The sequence below is a fragment of the Tachyglossus aculeatus genome, chromosome 13 (assembly GCF_015852505.1).
Source record: "Tachyglossus aculeatus isolate mTacAcu1 chromosome 13, mTacAcu1.pri, whole genome shotgun sequence".
In the NCBI taxonomy this organism is placed as follows: Eukaryota; Metazoa; Chordata; class Mammalia; order Monotremata; family Tachyglossidae; genus Tachyglossus; species Tachyglossus aculeatus.
This window is the reverse complement of record NC_052078.1, coordinates 3,931,265-3,957,537: the sequence shown is the minus strand read 5'-3', so window position 1 is coordinate 3,957,537 and position 26,273 is coordinate 3,931,265. Positions and strand designations below refer to the sequence as shown.

General features: G+C 50.0%; 1 protein-coding gene across 1 annotated transcript in view; it reads left to right on the top strand.

The window, feature by feature from the left end:
* ZNF777 (zinc finger protein 777) overlaps positions 1 to 26,231 on the top strand; it is a 27,371-nt gene extending 1,140 nt beyond the window's left edge. Inside the window, exons 2-6 of the mRNA XM_038755565.1 lie at positions 8,971 to 9,729; positions 13,856 to 13,982; positions 17,446 to 17,553; positions 21,730 to 21,975; positions 24,501 to 26,231. Of these exons, the coding sequence (XP_038611493.1) occupies positions 8,971 to 9,729; positions 13,856 to 13,982; positions 17,446 to 17,553; positions 21,730 to 21,975; positions 24,501 to 25,702 (2,442 nt within the window). The 3' untranslated portion in view covers positions 25,703 to 26,231. The remainder of the gene's footprint in view (positions 1 to 8,970; positions 9,730 to 13,855; positions 13,983 to 17,445; positions 17,554 to 21,729; positions 21,976 to 24,500) is intronic.
* The last annotated feature ends 42 nt before the right edge of the window (positions 26,232 to 26,273 follow it).

Genomic DNA, 26,273 nt, shown 5'->3' with positions numbered 1-26,273 from the left:
AGATCCTGGCTCTGCCACTTGTCATTCATTCATTCAATCGTATGTATTGAGCGCTTACTGTGTGCAGAGCGCTTGGGAAGTACAAGTTGGCAACATATAGAGACGGTCCCTACCCAACAACGGGCTCACAGACTAGAGGACTGTGTGACTTGTCACCTGGGAAGTACAAGTTGGCAACACATAGAGACGGTCCCAACCCAACAACGGGCTCACAGTCTAGAGGACTGTGTGACTTGTCACCTGTGTGACTTTAGGTAAGTCACTTCACTTCTCTGTGCCTCAGTGACCTCATCTGTCAATTGGGGATGAAGACTGTGAGCTCCACGTGGGACAATCTGATCACCTTGTATCCTCCCCGGCGCTTAGAACAGTGCCTTGCACATAGTAAGCGCTTCACAAATACCATCATTATTATTATCATTACAGAGCAATCAGGTTGTCCCACGTGGGGCTCACAGTCTTCATCCCCATTTTACAGAGGAGGGCAGTGAGGCCCAGAGAACTCAAGTGGCTTGCCCAAGGCCTTACAGCAGGCAAGTGGTAGAGCCAGGATTGGTGAATTTCCATTCTGTCAAATAGCCTCAGTGACCCGAAAAGAATCGCGGTTTCCGAAGGCTCCGTCCGCTGCAGAGAACTCTTAAGGCCTTGGCTAATCGATCAATCAATCATTGGCTTATATTGAGTGCTTACTATATATTGAGTGCTTAGGAGAGTAATCTCCTTGTGGGCAGGGAGCGTATTGTGTTCTTAGTATGGTGGCTGCACCCAGTCAGCGCTCAATAAATAAATACCATCGTTTGATTTACCGATTGCCCAAGTTCAGCATGGCTCAGTGGAAAGAGCCCGGGCTTTGGAGTCAGAGGTTCAAATCCCAGCTCCGCCACTTGTCAGCTGTGTGACTTTGGGCATGTCACTTCACTTCTCTGGGCCTCAGTTCCCTTATCTGTAAAATGGGGATTAAGACTGTGAGCCCCCCGTGGGACAACCTGATCACTTTGTAAACTCCCCCACGCTTAGAACAGTGCTTTGCACATAGTAAGTGCTTAATAAATGCCATTATTATAAGTTCAGTAGTTGGTAGACAGAGAAGCAATCTAGCCTAGTGGGTAGAGCCCGGGCCTGGGAATCAGAAGGACCTGGGTTCCAATGCCGACTTTGCTACTTGTCTGCTTTGTGACCTTGGGCAAATCACTTCACCTCTCTGGGCCTCAGTTACCTCATCTGGAAAATGGGGATTAAGACTGTGGGCCCAAGTCGAGCAGGGACCTTGTCTGAACAGATTTGCCTGTATCCACCCCCGTGCATGTACAGTACCTGGCACATAGTAAGTGCTTAACAAATACCACAATTATTATTATTGTCATTATTATTATAACGCCTGATCCCTTCCCTCAAGGATCTTACAGTGTAGTGGGTTACCAGAGCCTGCATTAAAAAATAAAATACAGCAACAAAAAAGCAAGGTTAAGTTTATGGAGAGGATCCCCCCCACCCACCCAACTCTTTTCGCAAACTTTTTTTTTTTTAATCCTCGAAGAACGGCAAAAATTGAATGTTCCACCTGCATGGCCTTGGAATCGAGGGGTGGAGTTCTCCCCAGGGGACCCCGAAAATTGGGGAAGAGGGAGGACCCGGAAAATTTTCAGTTTGCATGGAAAGCCTCTGGCCTAGCAGGTCGTCTTTGCAGTTTCAAAGTCATTTTTTTTTGGAGATTGGGGATGTGTTGCAATTAAATCTGCATCTAGGTCTCCCCAGTGGACTTCCATGCAGTTGAGGAGATCCGAAAACGTGCTCGCATTTCCAGATCCGGCGGGAAAACCGGCAAGGACTCCTGAATCACCTCAGGATTCCCACTCACATTCCTGACACCAGGAAGTGAAAAAGGGGCAGAAAACGTCTCATGGATCTGGAGGGGAAAGAAATAGTCTTTTCTCGACCTGCTTTGCCGGATTTGTTTACATTCACTTGGCTTCTTCCTGGGGTAGGGGCTATTTGGAATTAAACTGGGCTGTTCCTTTCAGGAGGGAGGCTAACATGCTCCCCGAGGGCTTTTAAGCTTTGTCATGTGGCATTGTGCTAATCCCCTCTTCGGGAGGCAACGGGGCCCTGAATAAACCACTTTCTCTGCTTTTCTTTGGTTCCTCCAACTACATAATGATGGTTGCCCCCATCCTATTTCTTACTAGGATGTGCATATCTGGGAGAAAACCCTCCTTGAATTCTGACCCCGACCCCCCTCCTCCAGAATAGAGGAGGTATTTTCCCTTCCTTATTCTTTGTTTTTGTTTTTTTTTTTTTTGGTATTTGTTAAGCGCATCCTATGTGTCAGGTACACTACTAAGGGCACGGGAAGATCATCATCATAATAATAATTATGATATTCATTAAGTGCTTACTATGTGTCAAGTACTTTTCTAAGTGCTGGGGTAGATACAAGGTCATCAGATTGGATTCCCAGGCCTGGGCTCTAACCACTAGACTATGCTGCCTTCTCTTGCTCCCAGGCTGGGAACTGATGATTATTTTTTTTTAATTATTTTTTTTTACTTATGTCATATCCTCCCAAGCTCTTCTTACAGTGCCCTTTCTTTAAAAAAAAATGTAATGGTATTTTTAAATCGCTGATTATGTGCTAGTCACTGTACTAAGCTCTGAGGTAATCAGGTTGGACATAGTCGGTATCTTAATAATAATAATGATGGCATTTGTTAAGCACTTACTATGTGCAAAGCACTGTTCTAAGTGCTAGGGAGGATAAAATGTGATCAGGTTGTCACAGTCTTAATCCCCATTTTACAGATGAGGTAACTGAGGCACAGAGAAGTTAAGTGACTTGCCCAGAGTCACACAACTGACAATTGGCAGAGCTGGGATTTGAACCCACGATCTCGGACTCCCAAACCAGTGCTCTTTTCACTGAGCCATGCTCAGTCTTAATCCACATTTTACAGATGAGGTAACAGGTACAGAATGACTTTTTTTGCAGTACTTGTTAAGCGTTTACTGTGTGCCAGGCACTGCACTAAACTCTGGGGAAGATATAAGATAATCAAGTAGGACACAGTGCCTATCTCGCAATGGGGCTCACAGTCTTAATCCCCATTTTACAGTTGAGGTAACTGAGGCACAGAGGAGTGACTTTTTTTTTTTTAATGGCATCTGTTAAATGCTTATTTTGTGCCAGGCACTGAACTAAGCGCTGGGGTAGGTATGGGCTAATCAATCAGGTTGGACACAGTCTTAACCCCCATTTTACAGGTGAGACCCAGAGAAGTGAAGTGACGCACCCAAGGTCACCCAACAGACAAGTGATCGAGCCGGGATTAGAACATTGGCCCCAGGCTCTATCCACTGGGCTGCACTGCTTCTCCTAGTAAGCGCTCAATAAATACCACTGACTGACTGACTGATTGAAATTGATTGATTGATAGATCATCATCATCATCAATCGTATTTATTGAGCGCTTACTATGTGCAGAGCACTGTACTAAGCGCTTGGGAAGTACAAATTGGCAACACAATGATAGATGAATTGAGGTGGTTTTGCCTTAGGGATGGAGGGCTCACGTGAGATTTTGAAGCATTTCTCCTAGGACGCCGGTTTATTTGGGGTTGTTTTCTATTTTCATTAAAGCCTGGACAGTAATAAAAATAATAATAATAAATAGTAAGAATAAAACTTATTTTTTCAGAGCACTTTCCCAACAATTAGGTCATTTTGCCCCTCACAGCATCCTTGTGAGAGGCGGGTAAAATCATCCTTATTTTGCGGTTGTGGAATTTGGGACGTGGAGCGGCGGAGAAGCAGGGGGTCAGAAGGTCATGGATTCTAATCCCGGCTCCCCCACCTGTCTGCTGTGTGACCTTGGGCAAGTCCCTTCACTTCTCTGGGCCTCAGTCGCCTCATCTGTAAAATGGGGATTGAGACTAGGGAGCCCCACATGGGACAGGGACTGTATCCAACCCAATTTGCTTGTATCTGCCCCAGCGCTTAGTACAGTGCCTGGCACACAGTAAGGGCTTAACAGACAACGCAATTATTAGTGAGGCAAGAGACGCTGGAGAAGCAGCGTGGCTCAGTGGAAAGAGCCCGGGCTTTGGAGTCAGAGGTCATGGGTTCAAATCCTGGCTCCGCCAATTGTCAGCTGTGTGACTTTGGGCCACTTCACTTCTCTGGGCCTCAGTTCCCTCATCTGGAAAATGGGGGTGAAGACTGTGAGCCCCACATGGGACAACCTGATTACCTTGTAACCTCCCCAGCGCTTAGAACAGTGCTTGGCACATAGTAAGCGCTTAATAAATGCCATTTTTATTATTATTCAGTGACTCCCCCTTGAGATTGTAAGGAAACAAGGGTCTTTCTTCTGTCGCACCTCTCAAGCGATTAGTACAGTGTTTCATACCCAGTAGGCGCTCAGTACATGGTGTGGGTTAATTACCCAAGGTCACCCAGATGACCACTGGCTGGGCTTGGAACTCAAGTCTCCAGACCCAATAGTTCAAATAAGTCGGGCATATTTACTGAGCATTCTCTCTGTGGAGAGCACTGTACTCAGTATTTGGAAGAGTACGATAGAGTCAGACAAGGTCTAGAGGATAGAGCCCAGGCCTGGAAGTCAGAAGGACCTGGGTTCGAGTCCCGGCTCCGCCACTTTTCTGCCGTGGGTCCTTGCGTGGCTCAGTGGAAAGAGCCCGGGCTTTGGAGTCAGAGGTCATGGGTTCAAATCCCGGCCCCGCCAATTGTCAGCTGTGTGACTTTGGGCAAGCCACTCCACTTCACTTCACTCCCTCATCTGGAAAATGGGGATTAAGACTGTGAGCCCCCTGTGGAACAACCTGATTGCCTTGTAACCTCCCCAGCGCTTAGAACAGTGCTTTGCACATAGTAAGTGCTTAAATGCCGTTATTATTATTATTACTTTTTTAGACTGTGAGCCCACTGTTGGGTAGGGACTGTCTCTATATGTTGCCAACTTGTACTTCCCAAGCGCTTAGTACAGTGCTCTGCACACAGTAAGCGCTCAATAAATACGATTGATTGATTGATTGATTACTTCACTTCTCCAGGCCTGTTGCCTCATCCGTAAAACGGGGGTTAAGACTGTGAGCCCCGTGTGGGACCGGGCCGGTTAGCTTGTATCTATCCCAGCTCTTAGTATTGTGCCTGGCACATAGTAAGGGCTTAAGAGACACCACTTAAAAAAATATGAAAAAAAGGAATAAAAAATTCCTTCCCCATGGACACGGCCACCTCCCGGTAATTCTGGCAATCGAAGCACCACAAAGACCACCTGCCCCAGCCCCCTGACTCCAGGTTGCCGAACAGCTAAGCTACTCAGAACCCATGGTTGTCTCTCCTCTCTCTCTCTCAAGGTAATAATTGTGGTATTTGTTAAAGATCTTCAAAGAAGAACATCACGCCATCTCCCAAGGCGGCCCATCCCGGGGCTTTTACCGCCTAAGGAGCGATGAAATTGAGCGCCCTTCTGCTCGAGTTTCACTTCATCATAATTGTGATATTTGTTAAGCACTAACTATCTGCCAAGCACTGTACTGGATGTAAGATCATCAGGTCCCACATGGGGCTCGCAGTCTAAGTAGGAGGGAGAACAGGTTTCGAATCTCCGGTTTACAGATGAGGGAATTGAGGGCCAGAGAAGTGAAGTGACTCCCCCAAGGTCACACAGAATAGGCAAGTGGTGGAACCGGGATTAGAACGCAGGTTCTCTGACTCCCAGGGTCGGGATCTTTCCACTAGGCCGTACTGCTTCTCTCTACTTCCTCTTGTTTCGTCTTCAAGGGGATGTAGAGAATAGACTGATGATCGTTATCTCTGTGTACAGTTATCGGGAGGAGAAATGGTATTTATTAGTTATGGGAAGCAACACGGCCTAGAGGATAGAGCCCGGGCCTTGGCGTCAGAAGGACCTGGGTTCTAATCCCGCTCCGCCCCTTGTCTGCTCTGTGACCCTAGGCAAGTCCCTTCACTCCTCTATGCCTCAGTTCCCTCCTCTGTAAAATGGGAATTAAGACTCAGCCCCATGTGAGACAGGGACTGCGTCCAACCTGAGTAGCTCATATCTACCCCAGCGCTGAGAACAGTGCTTGACAGACACGTAGTAAGCACTTAACCAACGCCATCATTCAGTCGTATTTATTGAGCACTCACTGTGTGCTGAGCACTGTACTATGTGCTTGGGAGAGCACAGTATAACAATAAGCAGACACATTCTTGGCCCATCGTCGTCACCGTTTGGGTACTTACCGGGTGTGGTGCGCTGTACTAAACGCTCGGGAAAGCGCGCCAGAAGACCTCCAGGAACTTTCGCTCTAATGGAGGAGACAGTTGTAAAAACATTTATTATATTAATTGTATAATAACCATTATAAAATATTATATTAATGATCATTATTATATCAAATCATAATAATTGTGGTGTTTAAGTGCTTACTGTGTGCCTGGCACTCTACCAAGTGCTGGGGTAGACATAAGGTCATCATCATCATCATCATCAATCGTATCTATTGAGCGCTTACTGTGTGCAGAGCACTGTACTAAGCGCTTGGGAAGTACAAATTGGCAACATATAGAGACAGTCCCTACCCAACAGTGGGCTCACAGTCTAAAAGGGGGAGACAGGGAACAAAACCAAACATACTAACAAAAATATCAGGTAATCAGGTTGGACACAGTCCCTGTCCCCCATGGGGCTCACAGTCTCAATCGCCATTTTACAGAAGAGGAAACTGAGGGCTAGAGAAGTGAAGTGACTTCCCTAGGGTCACACAGCAGACAAGGGGCAGAGCTGGGATTAGAACCCAAGACTGTGAGCCCCACGTGGGACAACCTGATCACCTTGTATCCCCCCCAACGCTTAGAACAGTGCTTCGCACATAGTAAGCGCTTAACAAATGCCATCATCATCATTTCCTTGTGAACCATGCAGTTTCCTACTACCTGCAGACCTCCAGACTGTCAACTCGTTGTGGGCAGGGAGTGTAGCTGCCAACTCTGTTAGATCGTCCTCTCCCAAGTCTCATTACAGTGGTCTGCACGTGATGAAGCGCTCAGTAAATACCCTGGATGGTGACGAGGGCAACCTAGGAAGTCTCCCAACCTTCTGCTTGGTGTGGCGTTCTCTCCCTCCTAACCGTTGAGCACGGCTCATTTGCAGTTCACGGCCTCTTCCTCCCCACTCGCTCTTTGTTGTGGGCCGGGAGCAAGTCTTGTGTTTCTGTTGTGTTTCGCAGAGGCGAGCGTGGGGTGCGTAGCATTCATTAGGTGCTCGATAAAACGCCATTATTAGGAGTCCCGTTGGAGGGTCTAATGAACTGAGGAAGAGTGGCCCCCTTGCATTTGGATTTTCCCCCTTTATTCACCCCTCCCTCGACCCCACAGCACTTATGTCCGTATCTGTCATTTATTTATTTCGATTAATGTCTGCTCTGTTCACTAGGCTGTGCTGCTTCCTACTGCCTGCAGGCCTCAAGACTGTAAGCTCGTTATGGGCAGGGAACGTACCACGTTGTTATAGCGTATTCTCCCAGCGCTTAGTGTGGTGCTCGGCACACGGTAAGCGCTCAGTAAATGTGATCGATTGATAGTGGAAGGAGCAGGAGGCTGGAAGCAAGGAGCCCTGGGTTCTTGTTCAAGAGGTCGGGCGGGTCACGCTGAGAAGCAGTGTTGCCTAGTGGACAGAGCACAGGCCTGAAAGAGAGAAGGACCTGGGTTCTAATCCCGGCTCTGCTACTTGTCTTCTGCGGGACCTGGGGCAAGTCACTTCACTTCTCTTGGCCTCAGTTCCTTCGCCTGTAATATGGGGATTAAGACCGTGCTCCCCGTGTGGGACATGGACTGTGTCCAACCTGATTTGCTTGTATCTACCCCAGTGCTTAGAACAGTGCCTGGCACATAGTAATCGCTTAACAAATACCATTAAAAACAACAACACACAAACAAAAAACAACTCACCTAACCTCTCTTGGCCTCAATTTCCTCATCTGTAAATTGGAGAGAAGACATCTGCTCTCCCCACCTGTTGGATTGCGATCCCCATGTTGGGCAAGAACTTGGTCCGTTTTGATTGTACTGTCTCCTCCCCAGCGTTTGGCACAGTGCTCAGGGATTTTTTAATCTAGCAGAGGAGACAACACGGAGATAAAATACTCATGGGGGAGGTCTGTTCTAAGCGCTGGAAGAGATACAGGTTAATCCCGTTGGACACAGTCCCTGTCCCACACAGGGCTCACAGACCAAGTAGGAAGGAGGAACAGGCATTGACTCCCCATTTTATGGATGAGGAAACTGAGGCCCAAGAAAGCTCCATGCCCATTCTAGGAGATATTAGCCCAAAGGTATAAATTGCCCTTCCCGTGCTGTGTTACCTTACTGCTAGTTGTCGCCGTTTACTCTAGTAAACCCTTTGAGAGAAGACTTGTCATGAAAACATATTTATTTCTAGACTGTGAGCTTGTTGTGGGCAGGGAATATGTCTGTTTATTGTTATATTGTCCTCTCCCAAGTGCTTAGTACAGCGCTTTGCACACAGTAAGCACTCAAATTTGATTGAATGAATGAAAATTTTCACAAGCCCTGAAGTCCTGTAGCCCGACTCTACTACTGCACATGCCTTGTGCCTTGTGCATGTCTTTTAGACTGTGAGCCCACTGTTGGGTAGGGACTGTCTCTATATGTTGCCAATTTGTACTTCCCAAGTGCTTAGTACAGTGCTCTGCACATAGTAAGCGCTCAATAAATACGATTGATGATGATGATGCCTTTGAGGCCGATCGTTTTGATTTACAGAGGGCTTGCTGTGTGCCGAGAGCTGCGCTAAGCACTTGGGAGAGTCCAGTAGGGGTGGGAGACACCGTTACCTGCCCTCAAGGGGCTTCCGGTCCATCTCTGGTCTCACCGGTTCGCTGTTCGGCGCTCAATCCTGTCTTTCGATTTTCTTTCCTCTCTAACAGGCCCAGGAATTGGACATGGCAACCTCACGCCAGTCGCCCTTGGCGCCGCCCACTCTTTCCCAGCAGGAAACCCTGCTCCGGTCAACCACGGTCTCCCCGCAAGGACTGCTGTCCGCCGTCCCCCCAGAAACCCCCTTCCTCCCCCGGGCCGCCCCCAAAGGACTCCTGCTCCGATCTCTGTCCAGCTCTGAGGGGGAAACCCCTCTCCCGACGCCTCTTGTTTTCCCCAGCGAGACTCTGCCCCCCTCACCTCCTCCTCCTGAGCGAGGGAGCCCACCCCAGACCCCCCCTGTTCTCCTCAAGGAGCCCCCGCTCCTCTCCCCGGCCCCCCGAGGGCCAGAAACCGTGCTCCCATCCCGCCCGCTTCTTCCGCAAGGAGCCCCGCGCCCGAGCTCCCGGATTCCCGATGCCCGGCCCCCCGCTCCGCCCCCGAAGGAATCGCCGCTCCAGGCGGCCGAGATCTCCCTGCTGGCCGTGGTGGCCGCCGTGCAGGCCGTGGAGCGCAAGGTGGAGGCCCAGGCCGTGCGGCTGCTGAGCCTGGAGGGCCGGGCCGGCTCGGCCGAGAAGAAGCTGGCCGACTGCGAGAAGACGGCGGTGGACTTCGCCAACCACTTGGAGGGCAAGTGGGCCGTGCTGGGCACCCTGCTGCAGGAGTACGGGCTCCTGCAGAGGAGGCTGGAGAACATGGAGAACCTGCTGAAGAACAGGAACTTCTGGATCCTCCGCCTCCCCCCGGGCAGCAACGGGGAGGTCCCCAAGGTAACGGGGGGATGGCCGCCGGATCTGGGGCAGAAACGGGCAGTGGTCGGAACGGGTCGGCTCAGGGACTCCGGGGGCGGCGGGAAAGGTGCCGAGAACGGCTTCGGTCGGGGAAGGTGATGCTGATAGTAGTAGAAGTCATTGCGGGTTTTGCGAAGCGCTTCCTGTGCGCTGAGCACTGTACTATCATCATCATCATCGATCGTATTTATTGAGCGCTTACTATGTGCAGAGCACTGGTGATGCTGATAGTAGTAGAAGTCATTGCGGTTTTTGCGAAGCGCTTCCTGTGCGCTGAGCACTGTACTATCATCATCATCATCAATCGTATTTATTGACCACTTACTATGTGCAGAGCACTGTACTAAGCGCTTAAGATAGTACTAAGTACTAAAGATCTGGGTTCTAATCCCCGCTCTGCCACTTGTCTGCTGGGTGACCTTGGGCAAGTCACGTCACTTCGCTGGCCGGGGATTGAGAGTGTGAGTCCCGTGTGGGACCGGGACTGTGTCCATCCCGTTTTGCTTGTATCCCCCCCCAGTGCTTAGTACAGTGCCTGGCACACAGTAAAGCGCTTAACAAATACCGTCATTATTGTTGTTATTCTCTGGGCCTCAGTTACCTCAGCTGGAAAATGGGGATTAAGACGGCGAGTCCCATGTGGGACAGGGTCTGTGTCAAACCCGATCATCTTGTATCTACCCCAACGCTTAGAACAGTGCCTGGCACATAGTAAGCACTTAACGAATACCGTTATTACTCTTATTATCATTATTGTTATTATTAAGCGCTGGCATGGATGTGAGGAAATCGGGTTGTCCCACATTGCGTGGCTCAGTGGAAAGAGCACGGGCTTTGGAGTCAGAGGTCATGGATTCAAATCCCCCCTCCACCAATTGTCAGCGGTGTGACTTCGGGCAAGTCACTTAACTTCTCTGCGCCCCAGTTACCTCATCTGTAAAATGGGGATGAAGACTGTGAGCCCCCCGTGGGACAACCTGATCACCTTGTAACCTCCCCAGCACTTAGAACAGTGCTTTGCACATAGTAAGCGCTTAATAAATGCCATCATTATTATTATCATTATTATTGGGCTTCCAGTCTGGGGTAGGAGGGAGAATTTGATCCCGATTTTGTGCATGCTGAAACTGAAGCACCAGGAAGTAAAGTGACTTACCCACGGTCACGCAGAGGGCTTGCGGAGGAGCCGGGGTGGTGCAGGTTGGCTCCGCTTTCATTCCTTGCTTTCTCGTCTGCCCGGTTGGGCCCTGGGGCGCGGAGGAGGAAGGAAAATATTCTGTTCGCTGTTTGGGTAGCAAACTGCGATCCTACCTGGTTCGGTCATGATCCGCATCTGATGTGAAGAATGAGTTCTGGGAGATTTTAAGTGTCGATTTTACCCAAATCCCATCCGCTCCCTCAGAGTCACCGTTAAATTTTGAAATGGTGAAGGGGGACACCTGCAGACTAGAAAACTGGAAAGATAAAAATAATGATGACAATAATAATAATAATAATGGTATTTGTTCAGAGCATCTTTTTTTTTTTTTCCAATGGTATCTGTTTAGTGGTTACTATGTGTCAGGCACTGTACTAAGCCCTGGCGTAGATACAAGCTAATCAAGTTGAACACAGCCCATGTCCCACTTGGGGCTCATAATCTTAATTGTGAAGCAGCGTGGCGAAATGGATAGAGCAGGGGCCTGGGAATCAGAAGAGTGTGGGTTCTAATCCCGGCTTTGCCGCTTTTCTGCTCCGTGACCTTGGGCAAGTGCCTCAGTTACCTCATCTGTAAAATGGGAACTGAGGCTGTGAGCCCCATATGGAACAAGGACTGTGTCCAACCCAATTTGTTTGTGTCCACCCCAGCGCTCAGTACAGCCCCTCCTCCCCCTCCCCCTCCCCCCGCCTTACCTCCTTCCCCTCCCCACAGCACCTGTATATATGTATATATTTTTGTACATATTTATTACTCTATTTATTTTACTTGTACATATTTATTCTATTTATTTTATTTTGTTAATTTGTTTTGTTGTCTGTCTCCCCCTTCTAGACTGTGAGCCCGCTGTTGGGTAGGGACCGTCCCTATATGTTGCCAACTTGTACTTCCCAAGCGCTTAGTACAGTGCTCTGCACACAGTAAGCGCTCAATAAATACGATTGAATGAATGAATGAATGAATGGCATATCGTAAGTGCTTAACAGATATAATTATTCGTATTATTAACTTAATCCCCATTTTACAGATGAGGGAACTGAGGCATAGAGAAGTGAAGTGACTTGCCCAAGGCAGACAAGTGGCAGAGCCGGGATTAGAATCTAGTTCCTCTGACCCTCAGGCCCAGGCTCTTTCCAGTAAGCCAAGTTGCTTCTGTAGTGGGAAGACCTATTCTTTTTGGTCCGAATAAAGTCAGAAACTACGGCCCGCAGCAAGCTAATCGTCCAGGGGTTGAACGGCGGGATTGAAATTAGCGTCATCTTCATCTGTCCGTTTTCCTCCCCCTTTCTCCTCCTTCCCCCTGAAGGTTTTCTAGTTGCCCCCGTTGAGTCGCTGCGTGGGGTAGGGGTAGCACAAACAATCGACTCACTTTCCCGCTCTAGAAAGCTGAGAGCCTTCTGGGGTTTGGTTGGTGATTCAGCAGTGTGGATGGGCTGGAGACCCCAGAGGATGAGGAGGAGAAAAATGCAATCACAATTCCCCACGGGAGAATGGGGAGGAAAGAAAATGATTAGGAAGGTGCTAGGGGTGAGGAAAGTCAGGCCGACTCATCCATGGCTTGTTTTCGGTCTGCGTTTGGGCGAGGGCACTCACAGGGAATTAGGAAGCTGTCAGGGAATCAGCAGCTATGAACCTGGTCTGTTACGGGGGGCCTGAGCACTAATAATAATAATAATTGGGGTATTTGTTAAGCACTCACTATGCGCCAGGAACTGTACTAAGCTCAGAGATGGATATGAGCAAATCAGGTTGGACACAGTCCCCATCCCACATGAGGCTCGCAGTCACAATCCCCATTTTTTACAGATGACATAACTGAGGCAGAGAGTGAAGTGATTTGCCTGAGGTCGCACAGGAGACAGGATTAGAACCCATGACCTTCCGACTCCCAGGGCCGTGTTCGATCCACCGCGCCACGCTGCTTCTTTTCTGCTAGGCTTTGCGGGGGGCTCCGTTTCTGTCCTAACCCTTGCCGTGGCGGAAGAGGGGAGGGTGAGGGGTGGTGGGAAAAAAAATTCCTTCCTTTCAGCTCAGAAAGGCCATTGGCTTATTTCAAAGGAAGCTTCCTGAAAAGTAACCTACATTTTGCCGGTTTCCCGGAAGTCTCTGCTTCGGTGAAAAGGGGTGGGAGAAACACGCCGAGAATCTCATCCTGGTCCATTGACCTCAGGTGGGCGGTGGAAGCTGTGAGCAGAAGGCAGTGACATCATATTTAATAGCATTTACTGAGCGAATGCAATGCGCAGAGCACTGTGCTAAGAGCTGAGGAGAGTTCAGAAGAGTTAGAAGTTGGGATACTTGCCCTCAAGGAACTTCCACTTCAGTGGGGCGGAGACTCAGAACGTGTTGCCGATACAACTCCAGGGGACAATGATAATAATAATAATAATAATAATCATTGTGGCAATTTGTTAACCCCTTACTATGTGCCAAGCACTGGGGTAGATGCAGTCAGATCAGACACAAGGGGGAGAAGCAGCGTGGCCTCGTGGAAAAGACCTGGAGCCTAAGAGTCAGAGGACCTGAGTTCTAATCCCGACACCGTCCCTTGCCTGCTGGGTGACCTTAACCAAGTCAGTTGACTTCTTTCCTCATCTGTAAAATGAGGGGGTTCAATACCCGTTCTCCCTCCTACTTACTCAGTCGTATTTATTGAGCACTTACCGTGTGAAGAGCACTGTAGTAAGCGCTTGGGAGAGGACGGTGGAGCAATAAACAGACAGATCCCCTTGCCCACAGCGAGCTTAAACCGCGAGCCCCGTGCGGAACAGGGACCGCGTCCGACCCGAGCACCTCATGTCTTCCCCAGCGCTTAGCACATAGTAAGCGCTGGACAAACCCCTCCGTTATCGTCAGAAGAAGAAGCGTGGCTGCCCTTCGGACGGGCTGTGATTTTGGTGGTTGCAGGTGCCGGTGACGTTCGACGACGTGGCGGTCCATTTCTCGGAGCAGGAGTGGGGCAATCTCTCCGAGTGGCAGAAGGAGCTGTACAAGAACGTGATGCGTGGCAACTACGAATCCCTGGTGTCGATGGGTAAGGAGCTGGAGGCGCGGCGGGGCCTGGAAGATTGTTCGGCTTCAGCTTTCTGTTCCGCAAATCCTTGGTCATCCCAAACCGCCGGGGCCGAGCCGGGGCCTGGGAGTGTGGGAAAACAGCGCATACAGTTTAGCGTTCAGTAAATACGCCTGACTGTCTGGATGAATGAATAGAAATGAAAATCATAACAAAAATCAAAAAGGGAACACTTCGTTAAGATGGTGAGCTTCAGGTGGGACGTGGACTGTGTCCAACCTGATTAGCTTGAATCTGCTCCAGTGCTTAGTACAGTGCCTGGCATGTAGTAAACACTTACCAAATACCAAAATTATTACTATTGTAAAGTGCTTTTCAGCGGGTCTTCAGTTTTAAGGTTTCCTGCTGAAATATCCAAATTCTTGTCTTGTAGGCAAACACCTCTAATACTAGCTATCTGTGTGCCACTGTATCTTGGCTGACAAGAATGAAAAGGGCATTAGAAAGCCCTTCAGGAAAGAGCAAGGGTCTGGGAGATGGGAGACCGAGGTTCTAGTCCCAAGTCTGCCACTGGCCTGCTGAATGACCTTGGGAAAGTCATTTAAAGTCTCTGGGCCTCAGTTTCCTCATCTGTAAAATGGGAATCCAGTACCTGTTCTCCCTTCCTCTTAGATGGTGAACTCATGAGGTAAGAGGCAAGAGTAAGTCCTTCCTAAATGCTAAGTACTAAATAATAATAATAATGAGAAGCAGCGTGGCTTAGTGGAAAAATTCCAGGCTTGGGAGTCAAAGGGCCTGGGTTCTCATCTTCGTTCTGCTGTGTGACCTGGGGCAAGTCACTAGTGGAAAGAACACAGCCCTGGGAGTCAGAGGACATGGGTTCTAATCCCAGCTCTGCTTCATGTCTGCTGTGTGACTTTGGGCAAGTCACTTTACTTCTCTGGGCCTCAGTTCCCTCCGCTGTAAAATGGGGATGAGGACTGTGAGCCCCATGTGGGACAGGGTCTGTTTCTAACCTGATTACCTTCAGTAAGGGCTTAACAAATACCATTACCAAAAAATACTACTATTACCACTACCGCTACTACCATCAGTACTACTACCACTACTACTAATAGTAATAATAATAATAATTATGGTTTTTGCTAAGCACTTGCTATGCGCCAAGCACTGTTCTAAGCACTGGGGTAGATTTAAGGTAATCAGATTGGACACAGTCCTTGTCCCATGTGGGGCTCACCGTTTTAATCTGCATTTTACAGATGAGGTGACAGAGACAGAGAAGTGACTTGCCCAAGTTACCACTACTACCAGCACCACCACCAATTCCATTTTACAGATGAAGTAACTTGAGGCGCAGAGAAGTTAAGTGACTTGCCCCAGATCCAGAGAAGCAGAGTGGCTCAATGGAAAGAGCCCGGGCTTTGGAGTCAGAGGTCATGGGTTCAAATCCCGGCTCTGCCAATTGTCAGCTGTGTGACTTGGGTAAATCACTTGACTTCTCTGTGCCTCAGTTACCTCATCTGTAAAATGGGGATGAAGACTGTGAGCCCCACGTGGGACAACCTTATCACCTTGTATCCCCCCAGCACTTAGAACAGTGCTTTGCACATAGTAAGCGCTTAACAAATACCGTCATTAGTATTATTATTATTATCCCACAGAAGACAAATGGCAGAGCCGGGATTAGAACCCAAGTCCTTCTCACTCTCAGGCCTGTGCTCTATCCACTAGGTCATGCTGCTTCTCTCTACTTTATACTCCCCTGAGGAGCCTTCTCTTTGCAATTTGTAAACAATTGGAGTGCAGGAACTTAATTTTGTAAATGCCAAAGAATTCAAGCTCTCCTTTTTCCAAGCTTATAAGGGGAGGGGTGAGTGTGGTCATTTAAAATGACTTTCAACTCCTCTTGGCCTGCCCAGAGAGAGCCTTATGCCAGTAGGGTACACCTTCATTCATTCATTCAGTTGTATTTATTGAGCGCTTACTGCGTGCAGAGCACTGTGCTAAGCGCTTGGAAAGGACAATTTGGCAACAGAGACAATCCCCAACAACGGGCTCACAGTCTAGAAGGGGGGAGACAGACAACAAAACAAAACAAGTAGACAGGCCTCAATAGGATCAATATAAATAAATAGATACATATCATTAATAAAATAAATAGAATAATAAATACGTACCTATATACACAAGTGCTGTGGAGTGGGGAGAGGGGTAGAGCAGAGGGACGGAGTCGGGGTGATGAGGAGGGGAGGAGGAGCAGAGGAAAAGGGGGCTCAGTCTGGGAAGGCCTTTTGGTGGAGGTTAGACTGTGAGCCCACTGTTGGGTAGGGACTGTCTCTATATGTTGCCAATTTGTACTTCCCAAGCGCTTAGTACAGTGCTCTGCACATAGTAAGCGCTCAATAAATACGATTGATGATGATGATGATGGAGGTGAGCTTTCAGTTGGGCTTTGAAGTGGGGAAGTGAGCTAGTCACCTTTCTGGAGAATGGCATAATACCCTTACTGTATTATGCTCACCCAAGAGCTTAGTACAGTGCACTGCCCACAGAAAGCGCTCAACAAAGCGAAGTAACATGAGCTACTGGGTAGAGCGTGGGCCCGGGAGTCAGAAGAACCTGGGTTCTAATCCCGGCTGTGCCACCTGTCTGTTGAGTGCTCTTGGCCAAGTCACTTCACTTCTTTGGGCCCAGTTCCCCCATCCTGTAAAACAGGGGTTGAGACTTTCCTATGTGGGACAGGGACTGTGTCCAACTCAATTAACATGTATAATAATAATAATAATAATAATAATAATAATAATAACTGTGGCATTTGTTATGGGCTTACTGTGTGCCGGGCACTGTTCTAAGTGCTGGAGTGAATACGAGCAAATTATATCTACCCCAGCACTTAGTAATAATAATAATGGTATTTGTTAAGCGCTTACTATGTGCAAAGCACTGTTCTAAGCGCTGATACATGGTAAGCGCTTAACAAATACCATTAAAAAAATAAATAAACAAATCCTCTAGACTGTCAGCTTTTTGTGGGTGGGGAATGTGTCCGTTCTGTTGTTCTACTGTCCTCTCCCTAGTGTTTAGTACAGTGCTCTGCACACATTAAGCGGAAGCAGCGTGGCTTAGTGGAAAAAGCACGGGCTTGGGTCAGGTCGTGGGTTCTCATCCTGGCTCTGCCACTTACCAGCTGTGTGACTTTGGGCAAGTCACTTCATTTCTCTGTGCCTCATTTACCTCCTCTGTAAAATAGGGATGAAGACTGTGAGCCCCACGTGGGACACCCTAATAACCTTGTATCTATCCCAGCGCTTAGAACGGTGCTTGGCGTATAGTAAGCGCTTAACAAATGCCATCATCATTATTGTTATTATTATCATTATTATTAATAAGTGCTTAATAAATATGATAGACTGAGAAATACCATTGGTCGGTCAATGTTGACCGTGTCCCGTGATGCGTCTTCTTGCCTGTTCCCAACCAGACTATGCAATTTCCAAGCCGGACCTCATGTCTCAGATGGAGCGAGGGGAGAGGCCAGGACCCGGGCAAGAGCCGGAAGACAGCGAGATGCCAACGGATCCCAGCGCCGGTGAGTGCCCGGTGAATGCCAACCGTGGCCGATTTCTGCCGGCGGAGGCCCCTAAACCCCTAGTTCCTGAGAGGGGCGGAGGCTCAGCCGGCCCAATCCGGGACAGCCACTGGAATCCAAAATGTGCCAGTCAGTCGTATTTATTGAGCCCTTACTGTGTGCAGAGCACTGTACTAAGCGCTTGCGAGTGGAGCTGGACGGTCAGCTTGAGGGCAGGAGACTGTACTCTGCCAAGCGTTTAGTATAGTGCTTGATTCCCTGGAGGCACTCGGTAAGTACAATGGATAAATTGATTGGAGCGATGTCATCTCCGTAAGCTTCCACCCGCCTCCATTGACCCTCCGTGACCATCACAGGATGGAACGGGGCTGGGCAGTTAGAGTGAAGGCCCAAGGCACAAGACTTTGTCATAAGGGTCATTCCTTCATTCGTACAATCATGGTTATTGAGCACGAAATGTGTGCAGAGCACTGTACTAAGCACGTGGGTCCAGCCTCGTACTTCCCAAGCGCTTAGTACAGTCCTCTGCACACAGTAAGCGCTCAATAAATACGATTGATTGATTGATTGACCTGCTGAGAAGCAGCGTGCCTCCGTGGAAAGAGCCCGGGTCTGGCTTCTAATCCCGGCTCCGCCACTTGCCCACTGTGTGACCTTGGGTAAGTCACTTCACTACTCTAGTTGTTTCCTCAACTGTGAAATGGGGATTCGATACCTGCTGTCCCTCCTACTTAGACCGTGAGCCCCCGTGTGGGACGGGGACTGTGTCCGACCCGATTGATTTGCATCTGCCCCAGCACTTAGAACAGTGCTTCACACAAAGTAAGCACTTAGACAGTCGGTCGTATTTTATTGAGTGCTTACTGTTTGCAGGGCTCTGTACGAAATGCTTGGGAGAGTACAAAGCACCATTCAAAAAAAAAATAGAGGTGAAAACATTTGTTCTTCAATCCCCCATAGGCCTTTAGGAGTTGTAGCATTTTTGTGTTCTTTTTAGGCTTAGGGAAAGAGACTTACCCTAGAGATCTGGAGATTTCTCGGGGAGGCTGGTTCCCAAGGCTTCTTGGTAGCATGGGGAGTATCAGTCGATCAGTGGTGTTTATTGAGCACAAACTCTGTGCAGAGCACTATCCTAAGCACCTAGGAGAGCACAATAGAGTTAGTCGGCATGATCCCTGCCCTTGAGGAGCTTGCAGTCTAATGATAGTAATAATAATAATTATTATGGTACTTGTTAAGCACTTACTAAGCACTGGGGTAGATACAAGTTAAATCAGATTGGACCCAATCCTTGTCCCCCATGGGGCTCACAGTCTTAATCTCCATTTTACAGATGAGGTCACTGAGGCACAGAGAAGTGAAGTGACTTGCCCAAGGCCACATGGCAGACTTGTGGCAGAGTCAAAAGTAGAACCCAGGTCCTTCTGATTCCCAGGCCTGTGCTCTATCCAATAGGCCATGCTGCTTCTACACTTTAGCTTTGGCCTGAAGAAGTGGGAGCGAAGCACTTAAGTACAATGCTCTGCGCACAGTAAGCGCTCAATAAATACGACTGAATGAATACAATTGAGGGAACAGGAGAAATCTTGGCTCAGGGAGACAGCATAATAACTAGGAGCTTTTTCTTTTTTTTTTTATGGCGTTGTTAAATGTTTACCCTGTGGCAGCCACTGTACTAAGCACTGGGGTAGATACCAGCTAATCAGATTAGACACAATCCAATGCCCCACATGGGCTCATGGTCTTAATCTGCAATTTGCAGATGAGGTAACAGGCCCAGAGAAGGGAAATGACTTGCCCAAGGTCCCTTCATTCGTTCGTTCAGTTCTATTTTTTGAGCGCCTATTGTGTGCAGAGCATTGTACTGAGCACTTGGGAGAGTACAGTACAACAACAAACCGACACATTCCCTGCCCACCACAAGTTTACAGACTAGAGCAGGGGAGGCAGACATTAATTCCCTTCCCCACGGCACCTGTATATATGTATATATTTTTGTACATATTTGTTACTCTATTTATTTTACTTGTACATATCTATTCTATTTATTTTATTTTGTTAGTATGTTTGGTTTTGTTCTCTGTCTCCCCCTTTTAGACTGTGAGCCCAATGTTGGGTAGGGACTGTCTCTATATGTTGCCAATTTGTACTTCCCAAGCGCTTAGTACAGTGCTCTGCACATAGTAAGCGCTCAATAAATACGATTGATGATGATGATGATGGCAGAGCCGGGATTAGAAATCCGGTCCTCGGACTCCCAGGTATGGGCTGCGCTGCCTCCCCATAAAATAGGAGCTTTCTGTTGAAGGGGCAATTCTGAGTTTTAGATTCAGGAAACCAGAGAAGGAACTTTAGGTGGGAAGACGGGGAGATGACAGCAGTAGGGGTGGGGAATGATCCTTTCCTAGAAGCAAGAGAAACTTCCGGACTTGGTGAGGCAAGGGTCCAGAAGTCGGATGGCACCTCGCCCAGTTCAAGGGATGGTTGAGAGTGGACCGAGGTGGTTTGTGGGAAATTCCCTGAATCGCCAAGTGAGCTTGCCCCTTGGAGCCAGGGCTGCACCTGCCCTTTAGTGGTGGAGTTTTCCTTCGCCCTCCCGGGACTGAGATAAATGGATGGGGTTTCATTTTTATCTCCCTTCCAGCTACTCTTGGGTGTAAGTCCCCAAGCCCTCATACGGAAAAGCCTGTAGAATGGCCAAACACATTGCTCTGCTCCCACGCAGCTTGGGCTTAACTGTTCCAGCACATTTGTTTCTGTGAATCTTGAACTCCTGGGATGAAGTAGAAGTCTTCTGGAATCTCATTTTCTCATAGTTTTAGTGCACCGCTTGTTCTGCTCCCCGTGCTGTGAGGCTTTTTAGAGTCGGGGTGGGAGAGGCGTGGTGGTGGTAAAGTACTTGGAAAAAAAATTCAGAGATTCCGACCTTAAACTTAAGGAAAGTGCTTCGTTCAACGCCTCATTTCCTATGGCATCTCTCATCTGGAGATCTCAAATTACTCACTCTCTGGAGCCTGTGGGGGCCTTTCTGCTCTCTCTCTCCCTCTCCCTCTCCCCCTTCATCTGGGTAATGGTGGCAAAGAGGCAAGCTGTCCTAAGTGGGACCAGGATATTATGCTTGGTTCTTCTTTGTGTGGTTGGTGCTTGAGGGGAGCAGAGCATATCGGGTAGGGGCAGTAGTCCATACCTCTGTCTGAAACCCAACCTACTTAGATGGCTGTTTGTGTTGAAAAAGCCCAGGGCACAGTTATCTTGATTTAGAAAACACACACACACACACACACACACACACACACACACACACACACACACACACACACACGCACGCGCACACACACACTCACACACTCACTCTCTCCCACCCTCCCCCCCCCCCAACTATAAATCTTTTTAGGTACAAAGATTTTCTATTAGCTATATAGACATTCATATCATTGTTTTCAAAACAAGCACACACACAATTTTCTTGATTCAGCCAATACACACGCATATACACACCCACCCACACACAAATGCTGCCCCCCCCCCCCAACACTTTATCCTCTCTAGAAATCTCTTCAGGCACAAAAATTTTCTCTATTGGGGGACATTAGCTATATAGACATTCATATCACTGTTTTCAAAACAGTTACACAAGCACATACACAATTTTCTTGATTCAGCCAACCAGAACACACACACACACACGTTAACTCCCCTCCGCCCCCCATCTCCACTAGAAATTTTTCCAGGCACAAAGTTTTTCCCTATGCGGGGGCTGTGGCTATATATCGAGTCATATCATTGTTTACAACACTCACACACACACACCCCAATCCCTACAAGAAATCTTTCCAGGCAGAAAGCTGTTCCTCTAATGGGGGGCATTCACCATATAGACATTCATGTTACGGTATATGCCCCTTGCCACTTCCATGACATTGAGTGTCACATCACACCACTGATTGACTCAGCGACTAATTGAGGGACGGCGGGAAATGTGTCTGTTACATTGTTATACCGTTCTCTCCCAAGTGCTTAGTACAACACTCTGCATATAGTAAGCGCTCAACAAACAGGATCGGCTGTCTAACTCCAGAATCTTTGAAACCCCGAAATAGCCTCTCACGAGATTCCCCCCTATTTGGACATGAATTTTCTCTTGACTGTCCCCCTCTTTCCCTGCTCCACCCCCAGCCCACGATGGGATCGTCATCAAAATCGAGGTCCAAGCCAACGACGAGGGGCCGGAGATGGCGGCCTCGCCCGAGCCGCTGGCGGGCCAGGTGGAGGATCACGGCTTCCAGGACGTGGACCCCGGGGCCTCCTGCGAGGAGCCCCCCACCGCAGCCGCCATGGACCTGCTCCCCGAGGCCTCCCCGCACAGCGGCCGGGAGTTTGGTGACCTCAAGCAGATGTTGGCTCACCAGAGAAACTGCACAGGTGAGAAGGGGTGGCGACCGCCCAAGGCTCACGGTGGGGACAACCGGGAACATCGGGGTTTTGGGGCCACGTCTACCTGGTGGCTGGGGGGCCCGGGGGCAGCCGTCTCCCAGGGCCTCCCCACATGGGTGGCGGGGCCGAAGGAGACGCCAGTGCAGTAATTATGGTAGGATTCTTTGCAGCGACTTTTGTGGCACTGAGGATGCCACAGATGATCGGGGTCTGAAAATTTTATAACTACGATTTTTAAAAAATATTATGTGTTTATTTTACTTGTACATATCTATCCTATTTATTTTATTTTGTTAGTATGTTTGGTTTTGTTCTCTGTCTCCCCCTTTTAGACTGTGAGTCCACTGTTGGATAGGGACTGTCTCTAGATGTTGCCAATTTGTACTTCCCAAGCGCTTAGTACAGTGCTCTGCACATAGTAAGCGCTCAATAAATATGATTGATGATGATGATGATGATGTGTTCATTCAGTTGCATTTATTGAGCGCTTACTGTGTGCAAAGTACTGTGCTAAGTGCTTATTATTATTATTGTTTTATCATAACGGAATAATTTTATTCCACCTCTAGACTGTGAGCTTGTTATGGACAGGGATTGTGTCTACCAACTCTGTTATATTATCCTCTTCCGAGCGCTTGCTACAGTGCTCTGCACACAGTAAGCGCTCAATAAATATCATTCATTGATCTAAAACCCCCTTCCCACCCCAAATCTGGCCCGTGGGATGATGGAGATTCCCCCACCTTTAGAGAAGCAGCGTGGCCTAGTGGAGGCCTTCCCAGACTGAGCCCCTTCCTTCCTCTCCCCGTCATTCCCCTCTCCATCCCCCGCATCTTACCTCCTTCCCTTCCCCACAGCACCTGTATATATGTATATATGTTTGTACATATTTATTACTCTATTTTACTTGTACATATCTATTCTATTTATTTTATTTTGTTAATATGTTTGGTTTTGTTCTCCGTCTCCCCCTTTTAGACTGTGAGCCCACTGTTGGGTAGGGACTGTCTCTATATGTTGCCAACTTGTACTTCCCAAGCGCTTAGTACAGTGCTCTGCACACAGTAAGCGCTCAATAAATACGATTGATTGATTGATTGATAGAGCATGGGCCTAGGAGTCAGAAGGGCCTGGATTCTAATCCCGACTCTGCCACTAGTCTGCTGGGTGCCCTTAGGCAAGTTACTTAACTTCTCTGGGCCTCAGTTCCCTCATCTGGAAAATGGGGATTAAGATGGTGAGCCCCATATGAAATAAGAACTGTGTCCAACCCGATTCACTGGCCCACAGTAAGCACTTAACAAACACCACAATTATTATTATTACCCGGGCGCTGGTTATTTGGAAAACTCATCTATCCAGGCTCGTTTGAAGAACAGCTGTGTTTGGCCACCGGGTACCCAATTTCCATTATGGAAGTTCTATTTGAAGGGTAAACAAAGCAGGTAGAGGAGTAAGGGTCCCCATCTTGGGATCACACCTGGAGAGTTTCCAGTCCTCTACCAGTTTCGGCTACGGGAGGGAGAGTCAAGCCGAGGCATACGCGTTCCGTTTCTAGCTTGGGCGGTGGCTAACGAGTGGAAGGCCATCTGCTACAAGTCAAAAGTCACCCGTGCTGGGCAGCAGCGGCAAGGGAGAGAGTTGAGGGCGGAGACTCGAGCTTACCGCGTGGAAGAAGGCAATGGCAAACCACTTCCCTGTTTTTACCGAGGATCCACTACCAGAACGATTGCAGAGGGAGGTGGGGCGTTCTGGGAGAGATGTGTCCGGGTCGCTATGGGTCGCAAATGACTCGACAGCCTAAAACGAGGCGAGGAGAGGAAGGACCAAGGAGGGCCTCTGAGCGAAGGAGAATATAAGGCTGCTGATAAAGCTGTAGTAAGGAATCCCAGTGAGATGACACATGATGGTCGCTTCCCTCTTCACCGCTGAATGTCTGAGGCCCGGAGAAGTGAAGCAAGCCGCCCAAGGTCAGGGAGCGGGCAAGCTGGGGAGTCTTCTGGCTCCCAGACCTGTGCTCTAATAATAATAATGATGATGATGGCGTTTGTTAAGCGCTTACTATGTGCAAAGCACTGTTCTAAGCGCTGGGGAGGGGAAACAAGGTAATGAGGTTGTCCCATGTGGGGCTCACAGTCTTAATCCCCATTTTACAGATGAGGTAACAGGCTCAGAGAAGTTAAGTGACTTACCCAAAGTCACACAGCAGACGTGGCAGAGCCGGGATTCGAACCTATGATCTCTGACTCCAAAGCCCGGACTCTTTCTACTGAGCCACGCTGCTTCTCCAGCTGCTGCTCCTCTATCCACTAGGCCCTGACGGGTTGATGCAGGGAAGAACCCAGATGGCATGGGCCACCTCCCCTTGGCCATTGGGGTGCCCAGGGAGTGGGGCATGGGGGGACCCTCCGGCTCCCCGCCCTGCCCCTCCGGGTCAGGACTCCACAAGTTAAAAGGCGACCCCCCAGTCGCCAGCGACCGTGAGCCTGATTTCTCTCTCCCTCTCCCGACAGCCGAGGGGATCGTGATCAAGACCGAGGAGCAGGACGAGGAGGAGGAGGAGGAGGAGGAAGAGGAGGACGAAGAAGAGGAGGAGGAGGCGGCGGCGGCGGTGGCGCCGAACCGGCTGCAGCTCCGGGGGTCCCTGTTGGGGAGGTTGGAGGCCCCCGTCCCCCGGGGACCCCCGCAGGGACTGAGGCCTCCCGCCGGGCGGGGCGGCCCTCCGCCGCCCCCGCCGCCGTCCCGGAGCCCTCCGGGCAAGAGGCCGGGGCCCCCCGCCCCCGGGGCCAGGGACCCGAGCGAGGGCCGGCCCGCGGGGGGCCACCAGCGGAATCGGCGCGGCGAGCGGCCCTTCACCTGCATCGAGTGCGGCAAGAGCTTCCGCCTCAAGATCAACCTGATCATCCACCAGCGGAACCACATCAAGGAGGGGCCCTACGGCTGCCCCGAGTGCGAGGCCAGCTTCCGCCACAAGCAGCAGCTCACCCTCCACCAGCGCATCCACCGGGCCCGGGCCGGCGGCGGCCCCGGCCCGCCCCCGCCCGAGCCGACCTTCGGCGCCAAGCGCTCGCTCAAGGCCCGGCCCAAGAGCCCCGGGGGCGGGGCGGGCGGTCCCCCCAAGCCCTACAAGTGCCCCGAGTGCGAGAGCAGCTTCAGCCACAAGTCGAGCCTGAGCAAGCACCAGATCACGCACACGGGCGAGCGGCCCTACACCTGCCCGGAGTGCAAGAAGAGCTTCCGCCTGCAGATCAGCCTGGTCATCCACCAGCGGGCCCACGCGGGCAAGCACGAGGTCTCCTTCATCTGCAGCCTGTGCGGCAAGAGCTTCAGCCGCCCCTCGCACCTGCTGCGCCACCAGCGGACCCACACCGGCGAGCGGCCCTTCAAGTGCCCCGAGTGCGAGAAGAGCTTCAGCGAGAAGTCCAAGCTGACCAACCACTGCCGCGTCCACTCGCGGGAGCGGCCCCACGCCTGCCCCGAGTGCGGGAAGAGCTTCATCCGCAAGCATCACCTGCTGGAGCACCGGCGCATCCACACGGGCGAGCGGCCCTACCACTGTGCCGAGTGCGGGAAGCGCTTCACCCAGAAGCACCACTTGCTGGAGCACCAGCGCGCCCACACGGGCGAGCGGCCCTACCCCTGCACCCACTGCGCCAAGTGCTTCCGTTACAAACAGTCGCTCAAGTACCACCTGAGGACTCACGCCGGGGAGTGAGGGGGGCGGCCGCCCACGGCGGGAGGCGGGGACCACCCCGCTCCTCTCCTACACCCCTCCGCCGCCCTGGGACAGAGCCAGGCTCTGCCTCCCGAGTGGGCGGCCGGGAAAGGACGCCCCTTTTCCGCAGCTTCCGCGCCCCACTCCCCACGGGAACGTCGACGGGTGGGTGGGTGCGCGGGGAGAGCGAGACCGGACGTCTTCTGATGCCGCCCCCCCCATCGCAACGGGGGTCCTCCCAAGGGCCTGCGGGAATCCTCTCCTCCGCCGCCTCACCCTGGGGACTCCCGTGGGCCTGGGGAGGTGGGGAGGGGGATCCTCCCCTCCCACCCCCTACTGCTCAGGCTTGTTGATTTCCTTGACAATAAAATGGATGAAATGAATCAGCACGGGGGGAGTGATTCGGCCGTCAGACTCTGGACCCCAGCCAGAGCCCGGCCCCAGGGCGATTTAGCTGGGGTTAGAACTTTATAATTACCTTTTGGATACTCTGGTTCTATTTGATAATAATAGAATAATTTTTAAAAGATGAGTGTTTCCTGTTTGTTGTTTTTGATTTTTGATTGTTTTT